Here is a 27223-nt window from a genome sequence, read left to right as displayed (position 1 = left end):
GCTGTGCTAGGCTAACTAGCTAGCCAGCCAGGGGGCCCTGCCAAGTGCATGTGATTTATGGGCCAGTGTGAAGGCTAATGCAGGCTGCTTTGCATATGTCCTGCTTTGGCTCTTTGTGGGCTATACAGACTTTATGGCTAGCTCTCCCACACCTTTGATGCCGAAAGGGCCTATATTATTCATAACATCTCCCTTTTTGCCATAACAACGCTGCTAAATTATAGAAAATGTGTTCTCTATTTAAATTTATAGTGTGCTAGTTGTGCAAAAATACAACCCCAGCACTGGTATATACAAATATGCTGGTATGTATATACCAGTGCAGCTGTATATGGATACGGATAGGCATAATTCAGAGAATGGAAAGGGGGCTAAAAAGGTTGAGAGGATTTGATAAAAATGCAATGAGTGCATGTGAGAGGTAGGAAATCAAACACACACACACACACACACACACACACACACACACACTGATCCTGCTTTGAGCAGTAAGGACTGCAGTGCCATTATTAAATCTATTTGTGTGCTTCAGCATCACGAGTCCAACCTGACAGCAAGAGAGCTTCTTGTGATCAAATGGAAAGTGACAAAGAGAATATTTAAGCAGCAGCATTCCATTGCATCATGTGAATTGATGTGGCCCATCTGCCAGTGTTTGCCACAAGCAGCATGACTTTATTGGCCAAGTACAATCAATGCGGAGGGATTTGTATTGTTGTAATGTTGGTGCAGGGATAGCTCAGGGAGGCATTGTCCTGTAGAGTCTGATGGCTGTGGGCAGGAAGGACCTCCTGTGCCGCTCCGTGGTGCACCAAGGCAGAAGGAGCCTGTTGCTGAACGAGCGCCTTGTGCCCAGGACAGATAGACCCCGCCCTCCTCAGCAGCTTGTCTAGTCTGTTGGAGTCTGTGGCTTTTATGCCGTTGCCCTAGCACACAACTGCAGAGAAGATGGCACTTGATCACCACCGACTGATACAAGGCACCAGAGATGGGAAAAGTACACAGTTTCTTTACTTAAGTAGAACAGTTAATAACTTAATAGTGTAAAAAAGACTGGTAAAAGTAGAAGTACTGATTCAACTTAATTACTCAAGTAAAAGTAAAAAAGTACAGGCTCTGAAATGTACTCGAGTATAAAAGTAAAAAGTATTTTCTGTACCAGGCTAATAGATACTCATTAATATAATTCAAATACTATTATAAACTTAAAAGATCCCTTAAAAGCATATTTTAAGATGCAAAGACTATAAAGACTATACTTTGATTAATAAATTGTGTATGTTTTTATTTCACAAAAAAGATGCACATAACGCGTGAAAGCTGAGAGCATGAGACGAGAGAGACAGACAAACAATGTGGGTTCTTTGAGCCCATGTCAGTTTTTGACAGCAAGAGCCAGAAGAAAGAGTCAACAACCCCTGGTGGCACAGAGAGTTGGTTTGCTTCCCAGCAGTATTGAGACCTCAGTCACTTTTGATGTTGTGGGATCAAGCCTCAGTCAGTTTTGAATGGCAACAGCCAGAGGAAAGAGTGAAAACTGCTGGAAAAAACCCATCTTAAGAACTCTGACCTGGTGGCACAGAGAGTTGGTTTGCTGCCCAGCAGTGTTGAGGCCTCAGTCACTTCTGAGGTCGTGGGTTCGAGTCTCAGTCAATTTTGAATGGCGACAGCCAGAGGAAAGAGACAAAAGCGTCCAGAGAATAGCTCCAACCGAGTCTACGTAACACACTGTGTTCACACTGACAACAACACAGAGAGCATAAAGAGTGAGATAGGTTGGAATTGAACGTGTGAACAGCTGTTTATCTGACTGAGCTAGAGTCAGAGACTGACCAGACTCCTACATCAGCGTATTTCTATCAGTGTTTAAACTACTGATGGTGATTAAAAAAACTTGCATCACTGGTGCTGCCTGAGGCAGGGATTGAACAAACAACCTTCAAACATGATCCATATGTTTATCTGAGTGAGCTACAGCCCACTTCCTCTTGTGATGTCTTCATATTGTAGCTTTAAACCTTGATCTGTGACTGTTGAAGTAGGTCTGACAAGAAGGAGATAAGAGAGGAATTTGAGTGTGTGATTTCAAAAAGAAAGTTGCGCTTCACAATTAGGAAGCTCTTTCCCGGACTTAAGAGCCTGAAAATCTAAATATCCTGCAGTCTTTTTTTTTAAGATGATTTTTTGGGGGGCATTTCTGCCTTTATTTAGATAGGACAGTAGGCAGACAGGAAAGGTGAGGATAGAGATAGAGAGGTGAGGATGACATGCGGCAAAGGACCTCGGGTCAGATTTGGACCCGAGCCTCCGTCGTACGTGCAACCAGGTGAGCCACGGTATCCTGCAGTCTTTGATATGTCACCTGGACCAGATCTGTCCAGGTACTAAATCGGCTGGGATCCAATAGATCTGGATGCTGATTGATCTGTGTGAGGCCGCCAAACAGATTTCCTCAAGTCAGGGAGTGGATCATGGGTGTGTGTGGTGAACAGGTCATTGTTCAGAGGGCATAACGAGAAAAGCTCTGTTCCATCTGTGAGCTTCTATAAGCTGTTTCTACTCTGATGGTTTTGGCTCCAGTTTGGATCTCATTATCAGTTTCTCATCTTGCTGCTGATTCCTCTGATCGATGTCCACTGCCAGGGCTATAGACCATGTGCTAAACTGAGGGACTGCTGTTTACACTTCAAGCCTTGGCAAGTGGCACACCCATCAAAGTCTGAGGACCCAGAGGGAGATGTTTCAAGGGTGTAGTTGATGTGCAGATGATTGAATGGCAAATTATGACAACGGTTTTATGTTGGGCTTTTAGACACTTAACAAAAAGCTTTTTTCTAGTGGCAAATAAATAAGAAGTTACCCTGGCCCAGCAGTACCTAATGGACAAAGTGTATGATTGTAGATCAGAAGACTGAGGGTTTGAGTCCCTTTGTGGTAAACTTTCTAGTTCAGCAATTCCAGAAGTTTATTTTAGAGCTTCAGGCATTATACTGTGATTGGTAGTAGTTGTCAGTTTGTGACATGGTTTTTCCACGAAAAAGGTGCACATAATGCGTAAAAGCTGGGGGAGCACGAGACGAGAGAGACAAACAAACAAGGTTACATCACATTTGTCTGTCATGCATTAAAATTAAAGTAACTAGCCTGTTTTGAAAATGTAAGGAGTAGAAAGTACAGATATTTGTGTTAAATTGTAGGGAGTAAAAGTAAAAAGTTGTAAATACCCAGTAAAGTACAGATACCTGAAAAACCTACTCAAGTACAGTAACAAAGTATTTGTACTTAGTTACTTCCCATCTCTGCAAGGCACTGAGCATGAGTCCACATACATCAAAAGACCTGAGCCTCCCACAAATGGACAGTTTTCCTAACTCATAGAGCGGAGATGTCTGGACCCTCTTGAGTGGGGGACAGAACGAACGATGTGGAACATCAGCCTCTTCACTGTTTCTACCTGGAGCCTGTCTGTGGACTGTTCTAAGAGAAGGGTTGCCAGGGACGTCCTGCCGGCCCCTGGGCCAGACGTCGGACAAGCCTTTTAAGTGAAATGACTCTTGCTAGTACCCCGTTTTACATTTACTTTTTTCTTTTTGTCAAAATGTATTGTACAAAGTGATGTGCCGTGTATGTTGTGAACTCTCCTGACCTCCTGTTACATGTTACATGTCTTTGCAAAAATGATGTAAAAATAAAAGTATTAAAAAAAAAAGACCTGAGCCTCCTCAGGAAGTGGAGTCTGCTTTGGCCCTTCTTGTATATGGCCCCGGTGTTCCAGCTCCAGTCCAGCCTGTTGTCCATGTGCACTCCCAGATATTTGTAGGACTGAGCCAAGTCCACATCCTCACCCCTGATGGAGACAGGGATGATTGGGGTCCTAGTCCTCCTGAAATCCACCACCATCTCTCTCTTTTTTAATCTTCAGCAGACAGCAGCATGTGGTTCTGGTTGCACCACGCTAAAACTCACTGACCCACCGATACATAGGCATTTTGACATCATTGTGACATCACTGATGATCTCATCAGTGACACACACACAAGAGAGACTTAGTGAGAGGGGGAGAGAGACTGAGGGAGAGAGAGGAGAGGGAGAGGGGGAGAGAGAGAGGGAGACATTGCGCATGCCAATAGGGCAGGCAAGGCCACGCAGCAGCTGAGCTGTGTATGCGAACTGCAGGGTGGGCGAGCTAGCGAACCCGCACAACGGGCGAGCCTAGGAATCGATTGTGTGTAGGGTTAGGGTTAGGGTTAGTCAAAGCACAAATAAATCTATATACAAAAGATCATCCCTTGTTTCAGGCTTGGATGCCCCCAACAGTGGTATCATTGATATCAACAGCCATGACTGACTACCTTCAAAGGAACCTCATTTGACTTTACAGGAACATCCTCCCACATGTTCTGTATGTTGACCAAAGGTATTCTGTGCCCAGGGGAGCATAGACGTTGGCATATATTGCTTACCACAGTCAGCTCCGCCACAAATAGATCCCCAGACTCATACAGTAACATATTAGCAGCATTTCATGTATGTATAGCATGTCCTTTCACTACTACAGACAGTATGTGTATCATACCCACTCCTCCAGCCAAAGCCTACCCTGAAATGTCCAGCACAGTTTCACAGTGCCAGCCACTGAACAACTCAATGTGGGGTTCAGTGCTTTGCTCAAGGGAACCTCACACTGTAGTTGTCAAGGGAGGGCTATTTCACAGCAGGTCTCGGGATTCAACTTGGCAAACCTCTGGCTACATGTTCACCTTCTCCATGATTGTAAGGAAATGATCTGGAGGGAAAGGCACTATGGAAAAACAAAGGAACATGACATGCAGTATGCAATACACCTCCTCTAACCAGGCTGAGATGTAACTGATTTACCTGCATCTGCACAGCTGCATCGAGGCATTTACATTAATTGTAGGGCTGAGCAACTTGTGAAAGAAAACAAGTTAATGTGTAGGTTTTTCCCTATAATTTTTTGGAGGGTGAATCATCTAAGGGCGACTCACCCCTGTCCATCTGATGTGATTGTTTGTACATAATGGCAGCATTGATTTCAGCCTCACACTGGCTTTTCTCTGTCCCTGTCATTTGTTTGAAGGGAAGGAGGTAAATGGGAGAAATACAGGTAATGGAGGTGCACACGCAGAGTGAAAAAGCCACCCACACAGATTTACACACAGGCAAGCTTGCTTTAAAGCACAAACAAAAGCACATGGACATGAACACACACACACACACACACACACACACACACACACACACACACACACACACACACACACACACACACACACACACACACACACACACACACACACACACACGCTCTCTCTCTCCCTCTTTTTCTCTGTAATAGTGTAGCCAATTAAATTGCCAATACTACCATAGCAAGACATGTGTAAGTAAACATATAATAGCTACAGAGAAAGGTATAACATTATTATTATTATTATTATTATTATTATGCACTCTTGCAGCAGGCCTACTGCAGACATCTACTGTATTCTACTCAAAGGGAACTTCAGATTATAACAAATATATAAACATCCACAAAATACTGTACAGTATTGTGTTTCTGTGACTAGATTGGCAGGTGACTGAAATGAGGGTTAATGGCAAATAGAAATACTGCCACCTATTGATCGGAACACGCAGTACATTAGCTTGTATTTCAGGCATTCAGTACCGGTAGATACTTTTATCACAATAAATGCAACAAGAGAATAAGCTTAAATTTCTAGTTCACCAGACAATAGATACATACTGCATGTTTGATCTTCAACTGCTCCCCCTCCTGGTTGAGACTGGACAAAGAAACTACGTAGGCTATGTGAAACACAGAAACAGAGGACATCTACATTTTAACCAAAATTGGATTGTTTCTGCATAGGCTACACATGGGAAACCGATCAGATTTAGGATAAGTATTTCAATATGGTCTTCTCAGCCACAATGAACACTTTTGTCCCAGAATAGATAGCTACTGTCAATGAAACAAGAATAATTGACAGTGTCAAAAATGTACAGTATACAGTAACATTTTCAAAATGAACTCCAAATACAGCCTTAGAGAAATAACACTGGTATATGGGTTAAATAATGTATTTCCCAATAGGCTATTGCATGGCTATCATCAGAAATGCCAAATTAAGAAGTAGTTAATGCAATTGATTTAATAGTCAATTTAATTGTTGCCTCCCTGCACATCTACTCGTAACATCTACTGTAGTGTTTAAGAAAGACCAATAGCTATATTGTGTCCATAATCTTGTTGAAATCACAGAATTAATTTATAATACAAAAATAATCTACTGCTGTTTTGGTTGTATTGTTTTTAATGGATTTGCAGCCTGATTGATCGAAGCACAGAACAAAGGAGCGAAACAGACAGATACCCGTGATACCATTTCTGTACAACCCTGGCTAGTTCAATCACATTCTGTGACTGTCTGTTCAAAAGTCAAGACCGGTCTCACATGAGGAAGTCATCAAAGTGATATGGCTTTAGCTTCAGCTAGAGGACAGAATTACAGTGTCTATGCATACAATTCTGGTCAGGATGTAAGTTAAAACTAACATTCAAAGCTAGCAATCTGCTGAAGTGACAATAGTAACCATGTTTGCAATGAGTAAATGCTAAAAACACTGAAAACATTTTGACAGAGAAAACCGGATTCTCTCTACTTTTCACAGCACCATTGAGAATCTAGAAAATGATTCTAAAATAGTTAAGAGACAAAAGTTAGAGTTTTCTAATCTATAGCGATATCTTTATGACTGTGAAGGAGAACTTATTCAAAATAAGTGTGATATAGGCTACTCTGACAGGGGTGGCCAAACTACGGCCCGCGGGCCAACTGCGGCCCGCTTTTAAGTGGCCCGCCATGAATTTAGCAAAAAAAAAAAAATCTTTGCTAAAAGCTTTTTCCGTTTTTCTGTTTTAAAGTTTAAAACGGAAAACGAAAAAACGAATTCCCCCCATTTCGTTTTTTCAATTTAAAACCATTGAAAATGGGTTATACTTGGGTACCCTGACCTGGTCTATTTATTTTTAAACATTTTTAATACTGAATGAATGTTTAATTAAATGTTATGTTAAAGTATCTCTGTCTTAACCTGTTGGCACAGGAAAAGAAAATTTGAAAACATACAGAAATACCCATTGTAATAGGTGAGCACATCAATAAACTATGTGTCATATATTTATTTAGGTAGAAATAAAATGTTTGATGGCACAAGGGTTTTCTGGTCCAATTTTTTTGCCGCGAAAACTGCTATGCTTAATATTGTTTGGCCCGCGACTCCTTATATTTTTCTGTATGTGGCCCACAACCAAAAAAGGCCACCCCTGGGCTACTGTATGTGCCCCAAGGAAAGAAATGGCAAATTGCCCTTATACTGTATCTACATAACGTCACACAGATCACACATCCTTCTTTGCTCATTCCATACATTATACAGTGATTATATAGTACAGTTCTTTGATACTATTCAGTGCTTTGGCCATCTGAGAGCTTAATAGCGCTTGATATACTGTAAATAACAAAGCTTACCCACACTATGGGTTCAATTATTTGACCTTTGACTTTTGACTCCAAACAGGTCCCTGCCATGAGAAAATAAAAGGTGGAAGATGGAAAGAGCATATTGACGTAGTGATAGAATTACTGTTTTTGTCAGTAGAGGTAATTAAAAAAAAAGAAAATCTTATCTGTGGATTTTGTGGAAAGCCTGGTTAGAGAATTGTGCGTTTTACCAAATCATCTGACGATCATTATCAAGTGTCTTCATTTGTTTTGGCTTTGACAATGGGATGACTTGGATAATAAAGATCTTGATTTGATGGAGGGAATTTTGGATCGCTTCTTCAACGGACATTCAGACATAGCTATTGTAGAAGTCCCACATTCACAGCATGTGTCCTGCGGTTCTGCGTTGCCCCATCCTCAAAAGAAGCGGTTTGGGATGTAAAAGTTGTGTTCGTTCAGAAGATGCAGTGAATGGTCTACCAACCAGCAGCTTGGGAGACACACATTTTGTATTGCAACATTCCCATTCAGTTCTACTTTTGTGAAAGAATAACTTCCAGCAACCACTGTGGTGTTACAACAGAAGAGATGCAGGCCAGATGAATGATAGGAGACCTCTACAACACCAGTGTAAAGAGTTTCAATCTAATGTGTTTGGAGAGGAAACCAAGACTGGATGTCTTAGTGAGGTCCATTCACTATTCAGAGTCCATTCCCAGAGTCCATGTCATGCATGCCACTGGTGGCAGGCCTACATTTCCAATCCCACAATGCACAGAGCCAGCAGCAGCAGAGAGACTAAGCTGAGAGAGGGCGTGGTTATAGATGCTTTACCTGAGGAGGCACAAAGGAAACAAGCATCAGTGTCATGTTCGGTTCCGTTTATATATCAAACTAGAAACAGAACGCGCTTTCCAGTATTTCCAGCTCATGCAGTTTGCACGCTCGCCCCCTGCCGGCTCACCTGACAGCGCTCAGGTCTACCATGCCTCGTTGGTTCTCGAGGTCTCGTGCTCGCAGACGCAGCCTGCTCAACTGGCGCGCATGCACAACACGCAACCCCTCGCCTTATTATAGTAATGAGATATCACTCTTAATTTTACTTATTTATTCGTGATAAAATCAAATTCAAATATTTACATGTACAATGTCATTCCATGTATTAGCTTCCATTTCCCCCCAGACATACTCAGTCAAGGAATATGGATTATTTTAGAGGGTTGAGGGACTCTACAGTCACAAATCTGAGGCCTGCATTCCTAAAAGTACAAGGTTCTTCTTCTTCTGTTTTGTTTTACAGCGGGTGACATCCAAAATGTTGTAATACCGCCAACTACCGGATCCAAACTGAACTGATCTAAATTGAACCAAAAATAAACAAAAAAAAATCCCACCCATTTCCCATTCTACTAAAAGTACAAGGGTAAGGGTTACAGTGATAAAAATGGAACCACAATATCTATAAGAAGTCCTGAAAAACAGACTCAGACAGCAAAAAATATCCGTTACAAGAGATTTTCTTTAACCTTTATTTATACAGGGGGAGTCTCACTGAGAGTAGTCTCGCTGGCCAGCCTCCTCTCCCTTCCGTCCGAGGAGTCTGGCGCCACGGAAACAGGCAACAGGGATAAACCCTCCCCTGCTCTACAGCTGCTCTCCCATTGGAGCGACTGTTTCGGTGGCAGCCGGCTGTCCGCTCCCGGCTTATTACAAACTCTGTCATTGGCTCCGACCATGTCAGTCAGAGCGGCTTCCGCTCCCTCCTCCCTGTGTGTCGCTGTAAATAGTGCCCTGCCGCCTCAGTGAAAACAACAATGCTAACTAGCTAGCAAGCTAACGGCAGAAACCTACACGCTAGCTCGTTGCTACACGCTGAAAACGGCAAATTGGATTGTTGGAAACTATTTTCCAAGGGCACTGCCGCTAAGCGCCGCCCATCGCAATCCCACTATGGAGACCTGTGGCGCCAGACTCCTCGGACGGAAGGGAGAGGAGGCTGGCCAGCGAGACTACACTGAGAGCAATGCTCTCTTTTTCAGGAGTGCCCTGTTCACATTCACACACACAGTACAACCACAGTACAACCACAGTCTGATCTGCTGGCCACTGGAGCAATTGGGGTTAAGGGCCTTGCTCAAGGCCACCTTACTGGTGGTCATGCGGGAGGGGCAAGCACTTCTTTTCACTTTCTCCACCCAGATTTATCCTACTGGCCCCGGGGATTGAATTGACGAACTTCCGGTCACAAGCTCGCTTCTCTAACCTTTAGGCCACCACTGCCCAGATGAATCCTGTATTAAGTATATTTTTCTTAAATGAATGCCAATAACTTGCTAAGATTCAATTCATTTCAAGATTATATCACTTGATTCCAGTTATTACTAATAACTACAGTAGTTCATCAGCGCCTGCTTTTTGTGTTGCCAGTAGGTGGCGCTATGCCGAATAGTCTGAAATTCTGCACTGCACTTGGTCGGGTTCCCAGCAGCACACCTACCAATTTTGAAGTCGATCGGACAAACAGTTCTCGAGATAAACCGCATTTGTGTTACCAGTAGGTGGCGCTATGCCGGATTGCACGGAATTCAGCACTGCACTCTCCCAGGTCCCCCTAAGCACACTCCCTGAGTTTGATGTCGACGAACTGTTCTCAAGATACGTGAAGGACAGACATACATACAGATACAGACGGAATCGCCTTTATTAAAGAAATCAATTCAATAAAAGTTGTCATTTTAGGGCTCGATACATGACTGTTCAATTGAGTTTTTTGCAGAATTGTCTTACCCTTAATTTGTATCATCCTGACAGGGCCGTCTCCTCCTTCATAACGGCCGCGCACCATCAGCTCATAGTCTCCCATCTGGGGCATGGGGAAGTCCATGAAGTGCCAGCCAGTGATGTAGACCTTCCCATAGATGTAGCCTGTCTTTCTGAACATGACCTGAGAAACAAGAAACAATGACATTATATTAAGTTCCTGTTGTTGTATGTAGGGATGTGCTGTTTCCTATCGGTCGACTTCTCTCCCTATGAATTCCATTCATATTGAGATATACCTGATTCAGCGCAGCTGTCGTTGGATAACTCTTTAAGACACTTATTAGCACCACCTGTGTGCCCTCGCGGCCGCACGCTGATTGGCCAGCCCTGGCCATATAATCTACACTCAGGTGCGGCTCGCGTTCGCTTATCTGTTTTCCAGCCAAAGAAAGCAGACATGTTGTTGTGATTGAGGTGTGTGTGGACAGAGAGCATTTGCAAGGAGCCCACTTACTTGAGAGCTGGTCGCGTCACACGCGCGGTCCCTCTCCGGGTTGCATGTTTGGTGGTTCATACCATCGGTCCATACATGCTGTGTGCCTCTAGCTGAATTCGCCCAAGGCGAAGGAACGCTAGAAGCAGCTGGACGGAAGGGTGGCACATCGGTATCAGCTTGCTGTGTCCGAGTGTCATTAAAAGTTCATAACAAACTCGCCCAAGGCGGGGGAGTTTTGGACGTACCTTCAGTCTGGTAATATAAAGAAACTCGCTGTTTAGCAGGAACGCTAAAACGCGGAAGTCAAGCGTGACGGTTACGCTGCACTTCCCGGAACAGCTTTCAGAATAAGAGGGATAAGAAAAGGAAGAAAACGTTTTTGTTGTCCCTTGTGTGTTAGAAGTAACAAAAATAAGTATATATAAATATATATATATACTTAGAAAAAATAATAATAATAAGAATAATAATAATCTTCACTTAGTTCACAGTGTTTATTGAGACATGGAGGGAATTCATGCACTCTGTCTGAGCTGTGGGATTCAGATGCCGGTGGAGGATGGTCACGATCTACATGTATGTGTGCATTGCTTAGGGCAGGATCATGCACACATGGCCTCAGAGAACCCGGCCTCTTGCATGAATTGTTTCATGATGACAGCCAGAATGAGAAACGCTAGATCATTAATGTTTCCAAGTCTGAAACGTCCGGCCACTTCTGAGCTTCAGCAGCAGGCGAAGCAAATAAGGATAGTGGAATGGGATGGACAAGTGGAGCCTCACGCATCAGAGCAGAATGCCCAGGGTGGGGCAAGTAGACAGTTAGCCCCCCCCCCTGCACTTCATGGATCTCATCCATTGGGGAGTCAAACCTCCTCTCTTGCTCTAGAAGAGGAAGGGGAGGAGGATCTGGTGGCCTCTGCACTAAGGGCACCAGATGAGGATGACGACGAGGTGGACATAATGAGTTACGTCTCAGGTGAAGAGTACCCCCTCTTAGGTCAGGGGGATGGGAAAATAGAGGAGGAGGAGCAGATACCTGCCCTCCATTATGAAATAATCACTCGGGCTGCTCAGGCATTGAACATTGACATGCCAGCGGAGCGGGCCCGGACGGCCTCCCGTTTTGATGACGACAATACGGGGAATTCACGCGCCACTTTATTGCCGCTGCTCCCCGATGTAGAGGAACTGATGCTTGGCGAATTTACTAAACCGGATGTAGCCCATCGCTGGTCGGGACTGTGTAGACGTCTGACATGTGTGGAAGGCCAAGAGAGGATTGGCTGCGGGCCGCCGCCTCCCATGGATCAAGCTTTAGGGGCCCTGGTGGCCCCCACTAAATCGGTCCTGGGAAAACCAAGCTGCTCGAGCAAGAGCACAAAGATGATGGATAACTTGCTCAATAGGACGCATACAGCGTTGGCAGTTCAGGGGCGGCTAGTTAACACAGGGGCTATTCTGGCATTGTATCAGCGCCAGCTAGCAAAACAATTGGATGGGGGAAACACCAAGGCTGAGGAAATGCAGCAGGTGTCCTCACTCCTGGCTAAGCTCATGAAAGAGCAGGCAGTGGCAATGGGCAGGGCTATGGCCTCCATGTGGATGATGAAGCGTCACCTTTGGCTGTCACAATCGCAGTTGCAGGGGGTGGACCGTAACTGCCTGCTCAAGCTGCCGGTGGTACCATCGGCCATGTTTGGGCCGGATGCTAATACAATGCTCCAGCAGGCCCAAGAGGCCCGTCGCTGTGCCCGGGAGATGTCAAGTATGCTAGGCAAAAGCTGGCGGGGCCGGGGACAGCGGGGATCGACAGACACACGGGCAGGGTCGTCCCAGCGGGGTTCAACGGGTCCAGGTGACCTAAGGATCCGGCTGGAGGCCAACCGGCGTGGCAGTTGGCGTGGTCAGCGTGGCCACCGGGGTGGACGTGGCCAGGGGCAGTTCACCCCCAAGGCCTCTGAGCCTCGGTCCTGACGGTACGCCCAGCCCAGCCTCCCTCAGCCACACCCCGGGGCAGCAAGACTGCCGGTCTTGGGAGGCCCTGGGGGTGGACCCCTGGGTAGTTACGACCATGACTCAGGGGTATCGGTTGCAGTTTCTGCGGAAGCCCCCACTGACAACATCAGCTATTGTTACAATGGTAACGGACTCTCAACAGAAGAGAGTTTTGGCAGAGGAAATTCTCACTCTCCTGGCAAAGAAAGCCATCAGGGAGGTGGAGCAGGACAATCTGAAGGGTTTTTATTCAAGGTACTTCCTCATCCCCAAAAAGGATGGGAAGCTCAGACCAATTTTGGATTTGCGGGGTCTCAACAAGAGTTTGAGACCCCTACGTTGCAAGATGCTGACAGTGCCGAGGGTTCGGCAGGCTATCCTTCAAGACGACTGGTTCGCCACGATCGATCTGGAGGATGCATATTTTCAGATCCCAATATGGCAAGGCCACTGGCGCTTCCTCAGATTCGCCTTCGACGGCAGGATCTTCGAGTTTTGCGTACTCCCATTCGGGATTTCGTTGGCCCCCCGCACATTCACGAGGTGTATGGATGCGGTGTTGGGACCCATGCGTCAAGAGGGTCTGCGCATCTTGAATTATTTGGACGACTGGCTGGTGTGTGCACGGACAGAGGAGCAGTGCCGCAGAGACGTGGCCCGGCTACTACAGCATTTGGAGCTCCTGGGCCTGCGCCTCAACAGGAGGAAAAGCAGGCTTCAGCCGGCACAAGCCACAGAATTCTTGGGGATGTGTTTGGACTCCAGAGCAGGGACTATTTCCCTGACACAGGGGAGACAGGCCACCCTAAGGACCTGTTTGTCACAGTTCAGGTTGGGAGCAAGGGTAACTTGGAGGATGTGCCTCCGCCTCATGGGGCTGATGGCCTCCACAGTGCATGTGGTGCCCTTGGCCCTCCTGAATATGCGTCCAGTACAGCGATGTCTCCTGAGCCTGGGCCTTTGCCCACAGAGACATATGCAGACCAAAGTTTTGGTGACACGGGGGCTGTGCAGGGCACTCCATTGGTGGGAGCAGCCAGCCAGCTTGACACAGGGCAATACACTGGGGCCAGTGTTGCGTCGCCAGTTGGTGTCGTCCGACGCCTCCCTCATGGGGTGGGGAGCAGTGCACGAAGGCAGGGGCATCAGTGGCCAGTGGCACGGATCATGGGGGATGGAACACATCAATGTGCTCGAACTCCAGGCGATCTATCTAGCCCTTCGGCATTTCCTGCCAGAGCTGAGGAACCGCCATGTACTAGTGAGAACAGACAGTACAGTGGCAGCAGCATATGTAAACAGACAGGGGGGCGTGGCCTCTCCTCGCCTTTGCAAGGTGGCTCGGACATTATGGGAGTGGGCACAGCCACAGTTCAGGTCCCTCAGGGCAATGCACGTGCCCGGACAGGTGAACCTGGCGGCAGATCAACTTTCCAGGGGGGGACCTCTCCCTGGAGAATGGAGGCTGCATCCAGAAGTGGTGAGCGAGATCTGGCAACGCTTTGGAACAGCCAGGGCAGATCTCTTTGCCTCCAGGAGGACGACTCACTGTCCCCTGTTCTTCTCCGTAGGGTGGGACGATCCTCCCTTAGGAGTGGACGCGATGGCACACCAATGGCCTCAGGGCCTCCTGTATGCATTTCCCCCTTTTCTCCTCCTGCACCAACTCCTACTAAGGGTCCAGATGGAGGATGTGAACCTCATCCTGGTGGCCCCCAACTGGCCACAGATGATCTGGTTCTCAGCAATCGCACCCCTCCTCCAGGGCCGGCCCTGGGAGCTCCCAGCGAGGCGGGATCTTCTGTCTCAGGCTCACGGGACGCTGTTCCATCCCTTTCCACAGGGGCTCAGGCTCTGGGCTTGGCCCCTGAGAGGGCCAGTTTCTTAGCCATGGGGCTACCTCAGGCGGTGGTTGACACATTGCAAGGGGCTCGAGCTGAATCAACAAGGAAGGCTTATGCCTATCGTTGGGGGGCATTTGAGGCATGGTGTGGCTCACGACAGATAGATCCTCTCTCCTGCAGGGGCCAGGACATCCTCCCTTTTCTGCAGGAAGAGCTGGAGGCAGGCAAGGCTCCTGTGACTCTGAGGGGAATGGTGGCAGCCATTAAAGCGGCCCGGGTTGGGCCACAAAAACTGGCACAGGGGTGTTGTGACCTCATTATGCAGTTTCTTAAGGGTGCCCGAAGGTGCACTCCCCGTAGCAAAAGACCAGCGGTCCCTCCATGGGATTTGGAGGTGGTGCTGGCAGCCTTACAAAGCGAGCCGTTTGAGCCCATGGAAACAGTGGGGCTGAAATGGCTTTCTCTCAAAACAGCGTTCCTACTGGCAATAGTATCGGCTAAGAGAATTAGTGAGCTTCATGCTATGTCGGTACATGAGGAGTGCTGCCGGTTCCTGCCGGAGGATGCCGGGGTGGTGCTGCGCCCTAATCCTGCATTCCAACCTAAGGTTTGGTCTGAGTCCCGAAGTGCTCAGACTCTAGAACTACGGCCTTTCCGCCCTCCTCAGGATGGTGAGGAGGGGCTGAGGGGGCAATGTCGATTGTGCCCGGTCAGGGCCCTGCAGGTGTATCTTGACCGGACACGTGATCATAGAACAACAGACCAACTGTTTGTTTGTTTCAGACCTGACCGCTGTGGACAGGCAGTCTCCAAGTCAAGAATCTCTCTCTGGGTAGTGGAGGCAATCCAGCAAGCATATAAGGCAGTAAATAAACCGTCCCCGGCAGTGCTGCGGGCACATTCCACACGCGGTCTAGCTACCTCATGGGCGTTGTGGAGGGGCGCTTCTCTGGCAGAGATCTGCACAGCGGCCTCATGGGCGACCCCATCGACCTTTACCAGGTTTTATTGTATGAATGTGGCAGCCGGCACTCCGTTTGCGGACCGGGTGCTGGGCATAGCACAGTAGCAGGATTACAATCCGTGCCTCCGAGACTAGGGCCCGGAGCGGGCATCAGCCGGAGTGATGGTTTTTTTTTCAAAGCTAGTCGAGCAACTTGGCAGACTAGGTGGTTCACCCGTTGCGGCTGGCCTTAGCGTCTGGCGGGGCCAGCTAGGCCTTGGTAGCGTCTTGCACCTTGGCTATGGGTGTGTACATAGTGTATATAGTTCAGTAAGTGTATGTCACATGGGTGTATTGACACATGGGTGTCTCTGGTGGTGGTGACATCTCATTCGAATGTAACGACCACTTAGGCTCCCGGAGGAGCAGATACGTCTGCTTAGTTTCCTCGCGGGTGTCTTACAGAGGCATCTCAATATGAATGGAATTCATAGGGAGAGAAGTCGACCGATAGGAAACGGATGGTTACACTGTAACCCAGGTTTCCTAAGGGAGACTTCTCTCCCTGCAAGAAGCCGCTCCGAAACAGGCTTCCAAACAGAGACTTTAAGCGAACGCGAGCCGCACCTGAGTGTAGATTATATGGCCAGGGCTGGCCAATCAGCGTGCGGCCGCGAGGGCACACAGGTGGTGCTAATAAGTGTCTTAAAGAGTTATCCAACGACAGCTGCGCTGAATCAGGTATATCTCAATATGAATGGAATTCATAGGGAGAGAAGTCTCCCTTAGGAAACCTGGGTTACAGTGTAACCATCCGTTATTTCCGGTGCTAGAACTCCAAAACTTACAGTAAAAAAAAACTTTTGTATACCAGGTACAGGTAGTTCTCACAACGTAGACAGATCTCAATTTCACATTTCACAATCACCATGACATGACTTCCATTTGAGTTCATGCTCTGATGAAGGTCACCAGGCCCAAATGTTTGCATGTGTTTGTGACATGACCAAAATAAAAATGTGTAATTGAGATCTGTCAATGCTTTGAACACATTAAGTTCCTCTTGGTACACAGTGAGACATCTGAAATTTGTTTCAGTAGAGATGGGGGGGAAATCATTGAGCACAAATGCAACATATTATGGACAATGCAAAGTGCAAAAGTACCAAACACACAAGTTTGAATCCCAAACCCAGTGTTTTAACCAAGGTGAGATACATACACGCACGGACACACTCGCACATACACACACACACACACTCGCGCGCACACACACACACACACACACACACACACATTTGAAATATGTATTTATGTCCACATAAATACAAGTATGCAAAGGACATAAACAGGAATAGTGCAGTCAATTGCTGGGAGTCAGTCAGTTACATGAGTGCCCAGACGGCAACCAGAATAATGCATACACATAAGAAACACACAGGATGATAACATGGCAGGTTGATATATACAGTTATACTGTAATGCAAGATAGCGGTCAGTATCCACTTCATGGGTACAAAAAGCAGCGCCTCCTCCATATTGAGCGGCTTCCGATAACAGTAGATATTGAACAGTATCTCGCTAACTGCTTGGCCCTTCTCTTTGGGAGACCAGCCATCTGAAGGCCTCTCACAACCAGCTTATGGACATGACCCAGGCTACCAAATATGAAAACTATAAGTTTACACCTGTAGCCCAGCTGTGAAATGGTCTGTTCTAGCTGTTGGTATTTCATCATCTTGGTTAGAAAGGCCTCCTCTAGGCTGTGGTCAAAGGTACAGCCAACCTCTAGAACAAACACCTCTCTACGATTTTCATTGACAACAACAACATCAGGAGTGTTAGCACACACACACACACACACACACACACACACACACACACTCGTGCGCACACACACACACACACACACACACACACACACACACACACACACACACACACACACACTCTCGCCTTGTGTGAAATCATGTCACATTCAGATGCGGTACAGCTGCTGACTCCCGCCCATATTAATAGATGACAGCAAAAATAGGCACCTGTTCTAGTTTAGCTGGATCCGCATGTGTCCGACAACATTACATGGGTGTGGGTCTGTTCAGGTAGCCGCACAGAGCCGTACTGCAGCTGGTGGACATAGGCCATAAAGGTGGGTACAAGCCCAGGCCTCGATTTTCTATAGGCTTTCACATTGCTTTTACCTTGGACATCAGGGCTTTTTCCACAGTGCCAGCGTAGCTAGCAGCGTGGCTACACACAGCAACGTCAGGTGGGTCATGTGGAATGGAAAGCCAAGGACGGAAATGTGATGTGGGGCCATGTGATGAAGTGATGTGTGTGATGTGATGTGATGGGTGGCATTGTCTAAGAGTCTTGACTGAGACTCTGTTCGTGGCTGTACCATGGCTGCATCACGTGAGTCAGAAGGTCGAATAAATCCCATGGCGCAATGAAAGTGAGGGCTATTTTTCGGGGATGGGAGGGATATCAGAATGACAATTACCTGTTTAGATAAAGGGGAGGAGAGAGAGAGAGAGAGAGAGAGAGAGCTAGAAAGCTCTCCAGACCTACCTTGTAGTACAGTGGGAAGGAGATATTGCCAAAGAAATCGTAGGGGATATGGTCCCACCACACATACAGCCACTGTCCTGTCCAGGTGACGTAGCGCCACATCCTTGGAGCCTCAGGCGGCGCTGCAAACAAAATAGAATAACTTGGTAGGAAAACTGTACCTGTACCAGTGTATCGCTAATGTTATAATTAAAAAGACATAATGCATTTTCTTACTTGTACTAAACGTTTTAATGGTTGTTTTATGGTTGGGAATTCTTATGACATTTATCTGCTGAGTACATTTCATCAGTCTCTTTCTTTCATCACTCTTACAGTGGCAGCAATCTTCAGTTGGTATTCCCAGCCAAAGGCCTTTCAGCTACCAGAGAACTAAACGTCGTTACACCATAAGGGACATTGCTTTAGAGAAACTATGATATCTATAGAGTGTCAAAGCCACGCCCTCTTCCAGGTTAGGTATATGAACCAAGGGGATTCATCCGCCATTCATTTTTCCATCTATGTTTCGTAAAATGCTTTTTAGTTTTACTTGGTCAAACCAAGCGATTCAGCTATATTTAGAATCGGGAGACCATAGAACATTTCACTCAGACCAAAACTTGTTAAATTTAAGAATGGTGTCGACCTGAAAAACACATTGCACATAACATCCATCTATATCAGACCTGGGCAAAAGGCGGCCCGCGGGCCACATGCGGCCCGCGAGCGCCCCCTGTGCGGCCCGCGCTGGAATTGCAAAAAAAAAAAAAAAAAAAAAAAAAAAAAAAAAAAAAAAAAATTTTACAGTGCACCTGAATGCAACATGCAAGGTACCCGCTGAATAAGTGTCCAAATGTTCATGTCATTCTGGCCAATACTCCACTTCTGTTATAACATTTCAGTCTGGTATGGAATATCTTTCAACAATCTTTATGACTAAAAGGCTAAAAGTAATCTCATGTGTAAGAAATGACTGTTCTACTTTGAAGTAAAAATGGAAATAATTAACTTGTTGGTTTTGGATTTATTTAGCTTCAAGAGTGCATTTTTGTTCGTGTGACCCTCAACACAGGCTTTGAGAATCCCGGGCCACTTACTGATACTTATGCTTAAATTAACACACTCATGTTCTGGTTTATTTAAAGAAAAACATTTTGGCTAGTGGAAATTCTAATTGGCTGGTAACTATAAAATATAGCAGCCATATTGGCAGGTGGTCAAAAAGGTTAATGACATAGGAGTGAGTGAGAAAAGGATCAAATATTGGTGTTTAAGACTGAATAATGACATCACAACTGTTAATTTAAAATGAGGTATTCCTCTAAACCTGACCCCAAAAAAATTTGCGCCGGCGCCGTTCGGCCCCCAACGCTCAGCAAAATCTGGCGCTCTGGTAGCGAGGACATTTTTTGTGGTCCTCTCTATCATCAAAGTTCCTGGGTTACGGCATGACAATATTTGTTCGGCCCCCAGCAACAATCTGGGTTTCTCATGTGGCCCCCCATGAAAAATAATTGCCCACCCCTGATCTATATCCATCTATCCATCTGTATATCTTTATCATAGCGTTACTTATTGTTATTGTACACAGACTACAGGTTTTTGCCTGATGACAGCAATACATTTTCAAAATAGGCAAAATATTCTGCTAACTAGTTTTCATTTGTTCTCTAAATGTAATTGATCTGTCTTACGTGCTCTCTTGGTGAACATCTCACAGTGTTCGCTGGGGGGTCCGAAGCCCGCTCCGTTGAAGGCCCGGACCTCAATGAGGTAGTGAGAGTCTGGCAGCATGAACTCCAACCTGGTCTGGTTGGACGTGGCTGGAACAAATATACGATTGGCTCCTGGCTCTGTGTCGTCGTACTTCCTCCAGTATTTGACCTGATCAGCAAAAAACATGATGAAAGTCAGATGAAGTGGTAATTGAATTGTTGGATGAAGAGGGGGATTTTGAAGCTAGTATTCACTTATTAATTCCAAATGGAGGCAACCACCATGTGAAAACGTGATACCTACTAATTTCAAATAAATTATAGCAAAACATTCAAACACCTTACTTCTTAAAAACAGTCTTATTCCTTGGCTGAAAATTTACCACATACACCATCGTCCATATTATTAAATATTGATGAGCTTCAGGTCATGAGTTTCCTTGAAAGAACTGAAAAACTCAACTATTTATTGGATGTTATTTTTGCTATTTGTTGAATTATTTGATTAATTATGACAGACTGCTTCCCTTTTCTATAACTACTACAGAATTTCATTGTTCTTTCTTAGAAACAAAAAATTACTAGAACTTACTTACGGTACTAATTTTCCCTATAATTAGTGCATAATGTCATCGTTCAAAGAAAGTTCTTGAGAAATTAACAGTTCCCTTCAAGTAAATTAGTAAGACATTATGTACTCCTGGAAAATCAAGCATTGTAGTTTTTTCATCTAAAAAAAAGGGGGGGGGGGGGGGTGCACAGCCAAATCATCACAGTCAATTTAACTCTGACAGTGAATAAATCAACACTTTACCTGTGATTCTATCAGTTTACACCCATCAGAGTTAATTTCGCACTTTATAGTTTTGAAGGAAAAAAGCTTTTGCACACCTAGGCTCAACAGGTACGTCGGAGAAGGGCAAAACCCGACACAGTACCAGAATAAACTCCCGCACACTGTCTCCACATGCAATCAAAAGTTTAATAAGAATAAAGTTTCGGTCGTGAGACCTTCATCAGATTCTCTGAGAATTCATCAGAGAATCTGATGAAGGTCTCACGACCGAAACGTTATTCTTATTAAACTTTTGATTGCATGTGGAGACAGTGTGCGGGAGTTTATTCTGGCACTTTATAGTTTTGAAAACTCAGTCAGCTTGGCATCCTAAAATAACTGTCACTGAAAAATAAACACTTATTAAAGGATGGCTTTCCCGTGGGGAATATGAATATATATTAAATCTCACACCCCTAAGGTTTTCGAATCCGTTTAAATTTTTGAAATTGGTTGTTTACAGCCAGAGATATCAACCAAAATCCACTCTGTGTGGGGGAAAAAGATGGCTGCCTTTTGTTTTTCTTCAAGACCTCTGAAGGGGCGTGGAGGACCTCTAGAGGCGGGACCATGGCCCACATGGCCCACAGGCCCACAAGTAGTGTAGTTCATAGGTGCTCGACTTCCGCAAGGCTGGACTTGTCGCCCCGACGCGTTTTGCGTCAGAGCGTCATGGAAATAATGTGAGAGATGGTTGATAGCTCTGGCTGTAAACAACCAATTTCAAAAATTTCAACGGATTCGAAAACCTTAGGGGCGTGAGATTTAATATATATTCATATTCCCCACAGGGAAAGCCATCCTTTAACACTGGAAGATTTTCTGTCTATATAGCATTTGACACAGAAGTCTTCAGTTGCCAAGGACAGAAATAACTAATTACATTTACTCACATTACTGAGTAGCTTTTTTTGTTGCATGTTTTTAGCGGGGGTTCCTACCTGGAGGAAACCCCAGGGGAGCACAGGGAGAACATGCAAACTCCGCACAGAAAGGCCCTTTTGACGAGCCCACCTGGGCAGTGGGCACTGCCCATGGGGATGGGGACACACCCTCAGCGCCCACAGCGTGCCAGGCGGGAATCGAACCCAGGACCTTCTTGCTGTGAGGCGACAGCGCTACCACTGCGTCACTGTGCCCCACCGTACTTTTTGTGTTCTATGTACTTGGGAGTATTTTTAAACTCACTAATTTTTCTTTACATGTACATCACTACATTTTAAATCACCTCCCTTACACAGATGGCAACACATTTTGTGGCTTTCAAGCAACAGAAAGTGAACAACTGTTGACACATTTTGGAGCGATTTGAATTTGAAACAACAATATATTTCAAACTCTGTCCTCTTGTCCTTTTACTCTGCTTTTTACTTCTACCTCTAGTCCTTCCACCACTGTTCGCTGATGTGTGGATTCAGTACCTGGTATCCCTCAATGTACTGCTGCAGGCCAGTCCCAGTGTCCACCACTGGCAGCCACCACACCAGAGCTTCATGGGAGGACACCGGCCTGGCGTAGACGTCTGTCGGAGACTCTGAAGGTACTGGAGAAGACAGAGAAATGGATGGGAGGGAGAAAGACATTCCAGTGCCATGCTGTAGCCGGTCTATTATGGTCATCGTTCAATTTATATGGCCTCCAGTTTTCCAGGGGAATACTGAACAAGTAGGGCAGCCAGGTTGAACATAGGCCAAAGGAAGCCAAATATTTTTGGGCTGCCTTGCAGCGCGCCTCTAGTCAGCATTGCCAGGTGTACGATAATTGTCATATTTGTACGATGAATGATCATGATAATGATCAGTAATGCCAAAATCCACATAATGTATGATAATTTGATCATTTTGTGACACTTAGTTGTATTCAATCTATTAATGTGGAGCCTATGTCAATTGAACATATGTCCCCTTTGCCTAAGGACAAGGTAATTTTAGTTCCTAACAGTGGTAGATGGACTGCTGGAATTTCCTACTCAAGTAGAAGTAGCATATTATTTTGCTATTCATTTACCTCAGTGGAAATAAAGTACTGGTGTAAAAAAGCACCTGATTTAAGATGGAAAGTTATCAATGTTAGTTACTTTTTGGAAACTTCAAGAGAACTTTGCTGTCTTGTGATTTAATTTTTTTTTTTTTTATTGGATAAACCTCATAAACAAAATGACCGTTGTAAAAAGATGGACGCTGCTCCCGTACGATAATTTCTCTCGAGAAACGATCATTTTTACCCTCGATAATTCAACATTTCCCACCTGGCAACACTGCCTCTAGTGCACCCTACTGAATGGGGTCTCATTTATCAAACTGTGCATAGGATCCCTACTAAGGATGAACTAAAAGAACGACTAACCTAAACCTATCCAGTGACTGCAGGCACACCTGCATGCAAATTCCCTGTTCAATGGATAATCAGGCTCATTTGCATCATGTGGTACCCTAATTGGCATTTACCAGGTGGAATGTCCCAGTTGGACTGTGATTGATAACGGGGTAATTGCCTGCAGCAGGTGTGGGTACTTGTCTCCCAAAATGTACTGGTGCAGGTTCGAGACCACATTCCATTAATATGTGGGAGGGGTATAACAATGGGATTTGGGATGGGGGGGTAATCAAACATACAGTAGCTTTAGACTCGTTTTTGTAACCTGCAGGGGGCACTGTTCCATTTCATGGAACTCCCTCTTATGGTGTCACAGGGATGCAAACTAGTTGCCTTTGGGTAACAGTCCCCTTTTCATCCCAAAATAGGAGGATTTCTGAGTGGTTTTATGTCTGCCCTGGTATACCTTTTTCATTCTCCATGACTTTGCATCCCTTTGTCAGCCCCAGCAGAACGTAATCCCTCTTGTGATGTCACTCCTCTTGTGATGTCACACACAGTTTTAGAATGCCACCTTTTCCTCCATATTTCTTTTTAAAAAATGCCTTTTTGAGCCCAAAATGTAAATTCAGATTTTTTTTAAACCTGCACCATGCTCTTGACTTAAATTATTTGCCTACGTTGTCTTGTTTATTTTATAACTGTTGTGTTGTTGTTTTTTACATCACTACTTATGAGTGGAATAGCTGTGCAAGATGACACTAGATTGTGAAACACAGATTGGATCACGTAGACAGTCACTGGACAAGTTAGTCATTGTTTTAGTAGGGATTCTAGGCACATATTGATATATGAGACCCCTGAACTCTGAACAACAACAACAGTATGAAATATAAAAATTGTGTGCTGGAATGGTACGCGGCACAGTATAGCCTACATTCACAGTGGGGAAAAAGAGAAAAGGATGGATAGATAGTGAACAAAAGTGAACCTGTTATTTTTATTGCATGTGTGGAAATTCTGTGCTGATACTGGGCTTGTGTAGTACAGGGTAGTACAGGGTCATCACACTTTGCTTTTCTACTAGAATACTGAGAAGTTGTGTACATTGCTTGAATGTCACCAATGATGATGTTCCTGCCAGCACCAATGTACTACACTTGCACTAAATTGAACTGTGCACACAACACAATAGAAATAAATGCGATGTTGTGTGGCAGGTATGGTCCAGTGAAAGATTCCTGAAAAAGAGTGAAAAATGAACTGAATGCTTACTAACAGGGAAATTCAAATTCAAACATTCTCCGTATAACGTGTTCCTCTTTTTAGTGAAAACATCACTGTCACAGACCGGCACCATTATACGGTGTAAAAGAACAAAGACCTCCTCACCTTCTCGTGGGTAGTAGATGACCTTGGTGAGGCTGAACGGCCCGTCTCCTTTCACATTAAAGGCCTTGATCTTCACCTGGAACTCTCGCACCTGGAAGTCTTCCTCTGTGATAACGAAGTCCGGGTCGCGGTGAACGAAGCGCCGGGTCTCGGGGTCGGAGATGGTCTCGAACCACCAGTCATAGGCGTCGTGAGGCTTGAAGGCCACAATGTAGCCAAACTTCTTGCCGTAGAAATCCCACGGCTGCATAGGCTAAGGGCGGGGCGCAGATTACAAATTTCACGGTTCCACTCAGAGTCAAAGTCGTGTAAGAACCAGCAAATGGAAATTAATAAAAGCATGGTTTAATGTAGGACACTGGTGTATATTTGGATATAAAATTCAAAAAAATTAAGTCTTGGGGGCAATTACTTATTTAGGGGCATTCTGAGATTTCTTGGGGCGTTTTTGCCCTTTGATAATGAAACCAAAGAAATAACTTTGACATATCAATATATAATGTCATGTGTGAATGAGAGATTCAAACTGAGACACCTACTGTCCACGTGATGAAGATCTCCCCATCTCTTCCTCCATAACCTGCCACATCAGTGGGAGATACCACAGGAGCTGAGTGAAGAAAGAAAAACTCAGGTGTCCACACATATAAGGTTTAATGTGTTTCCACATCTACTGTACACAAGCAGTCAGCTCCCATACACACACAATTATGCAGTCTGTCTATGTCTGTCTGTCTCCCTCTCTCTCTCCTTACGAGCGTCCCAGGTTTTGATCTTGAGAGATGGTATGCTGGCCTCTCCGGAGCCATACTCATTGGTGGCGAAGATCCTGAACTGATACTCCAGCCAGGGGTACAGCTCGGTCACCTCTGCCATCTCCGCATTAGCATCAAGAGCATTGGGAGCTGAGGGAGACACAGAGGGCCCATGTCAAACAAAACGCTGTTGTGTTTTTATTCTATTTGTGGTTAAAGTAAGGTATGGTGAAGAAAAACATGAATTGAAATACAGCTCATGGCACAATGTAAAAAGTCAGTCACAAGCAAAAGTATTTTGACTGCTTTCTGACTTTTGGTGTTATAATTTTGATTGAGGGAGATCTTTATTGTATCTTCTAAAATCTTTCATTTTTAAGAAAATGGTTCAACATTGCAGTTAAAATGAAAATATCTTCCTATACCACAGATCTTTCAGAAAAGACTAAAGACACACCTTTTCAGGCTCCATCTGGGCCCTTCTTGAACTAACATCTTTCTCTCTCTCTATTAAAAAAAATAAAATACTAACTAAACTTTACCGCTATTCCTTCAGAAGTTGTAGCTGTCATAGACTGTGTTGCATAGTTTAGTTTAGTTTATTAGGATCCCCATTAGTCGCAGCAGGATGCTACGGCTATTCTTCCTGGGGTCCAAAAGTTGATTTCTCTATTGCTGATAAAAATGTGTTATTGTAAGTCGCTTTGGATAAAAGCGTCTGCCAAATGACGTAATGTAATGTAAATGTAATGTATACTATTTTCTACGTGTATTTATTGATAGTATAATACATCCTCGTTATACTGCATTTTCTATTGATGATTATGCATATATTTTTCTTTGATGTGTATTGTTGTGCTTTAATGTACCTTTGTGTTTATGGTTAATATGACTCCATCCACACTGATTAATGGTGGTAGATTGGCATGGGGGTAATTGAGTGCACTGCCCCTCCTCCACTGTTGATGATTAGGGCAGCTATAGGTACTGTCCAGCCTGGATTGGGATGAAGATCGTCTTTGCACCTTGAATAAAGGGCCAAACTGTCTATGTGCTCCAGTGAATATTTCTAATTTCTTTGCTGGTATGTCCTGCCTGCTGACATAAAGGCTGATGTGCAGTGGAATCTCTTTGTGATACAATCAATCACCAAAGGATTAATATAAACGGTGTCATAACAGTGTTATAATGTTTATTTTGAGGCACAAAATGATATTGCTCAGTCCATCCTCTAAAATGTTGCTTTTTTGTCAAATAGATTTTCTTGCAGTTGATAATTTGAGGAAGTGTCACATTTTTCAAATGCTACAGTACACCATTTCTCATTTTGGAATGAAATGATTCAATCCAGGTCAACATGTTAGAGCTTATTCCAGCTGTAGAGCGACTTCGCCCCCCAGTGGTAGAGAGCGGTACTCACAGGTGCTGGCGTCCTTCCAGTCATCTTCATTCAGAGCCCACTGGTGTCTGGTCTGAATGGTGTAGTAGAGGATGGGGCTGTTGTGGTCTGCTCCTTTACTCCACAGCAGCTTCACCGACTTGTCCCTGATCTCATCCACCTGGAGCACCCCGGGAGGCCCGGGAACACCTGGAGATCAGGTGGATGGGTCAGGGAGCAGAGGAGGGATGCATGGCAAGGAATTGTGTGTGAAAATGGAAGAGGAGGTGTTCCTGCACTATGTATCTTTGGTGGCTGTGTCCCAGTTGTCTGGAACTTTTAACTCAATTTCTTGCACAGCTCCTTCAAATTAAAGGTTTTCCACTGACAAACTAACGGGATGCTTTTATTGTGAAGTACCGGTACAGTATGTATAGCAAGTGAAACATGTTTCGCTTGCTAGTTTGATTAGCGGCGCAACTAGCCACTTCTTTCACTAAAACAAGTCGAGACAAGAACATTTGGGGATATTTGGAGCTGTCCCCCCCCCCCAAGCAAAACAGTTACATAAACACTGAAAGGTACGGAAAGTAGAGAGTACAAGCAGAAACAGTAAAATAAGGCTGATATCTGAACATACAAACAAACAAGGAAGTCTAGCATTTATTAACGTTAGCATCTGTAACTGTGGGGGCACATTTTC

General features: G+C 45.0%; 1 protein-coding gene across 1 annotated transcript in view; it reads right to left on the bottom strand.

The window, feature by feature from the left end:
* Positions 1-8031: 8031 nt before the first annotated feature.
* Positions 8032-27223, bottom strand: part of cntn1b (contactin 1b) — a gene marked incomplete at its 5' end in the record, with an annotated part of 39251 nt that continues 20059 nt past the window's right edge. Inside the window, 9 exons of the mRNA XM_083631939.1 lie at positions 8032-8366; positions 10320-10476; positions 18148-18269; positions 19824-20013; positions 22101-22222; positions 24388-24640; positions 24927-24997; positions 25143-25292; positions 26563-26730. Coding sequence (XP_083488065.1) covers positions 8284-8366; positions 10320-10476; positions 18148-18269; positions 19824-20013; positions 22101-22222; positions 24388-24640; positions 24927-24997; positions 25143-25292; positions 26563-26730 — 1316 coding nt within the window. The 3' untranslated portion in view covers positions 8032-8283. The remainder of the gene's footprint in view (positions 8367-10319; positions 10477-18147; positions 18270-19823; positions 20014-22100; positions 22223-24387; positions 24641-24926; positions 24998-25142; positions 25293-26562; positions 26731-27223) is intronic.

This window comes from Poromitra crassiceps, assembly GCF_964638095.1.
Source record: "Poromitra crassiceps genome assembly, chromosome: 2".
NCBI lineage: Eukaryota > Metazoa > Chordata > Actinopteri > Beryciformes > Melamphaidae > Poromitra > Poromitra crassiceps.
The sequence above is the reverse complement of the archived record's forward strand: the minus strand, read 5'-3'. Positions and strand labels throughout refer to the sequence as shown.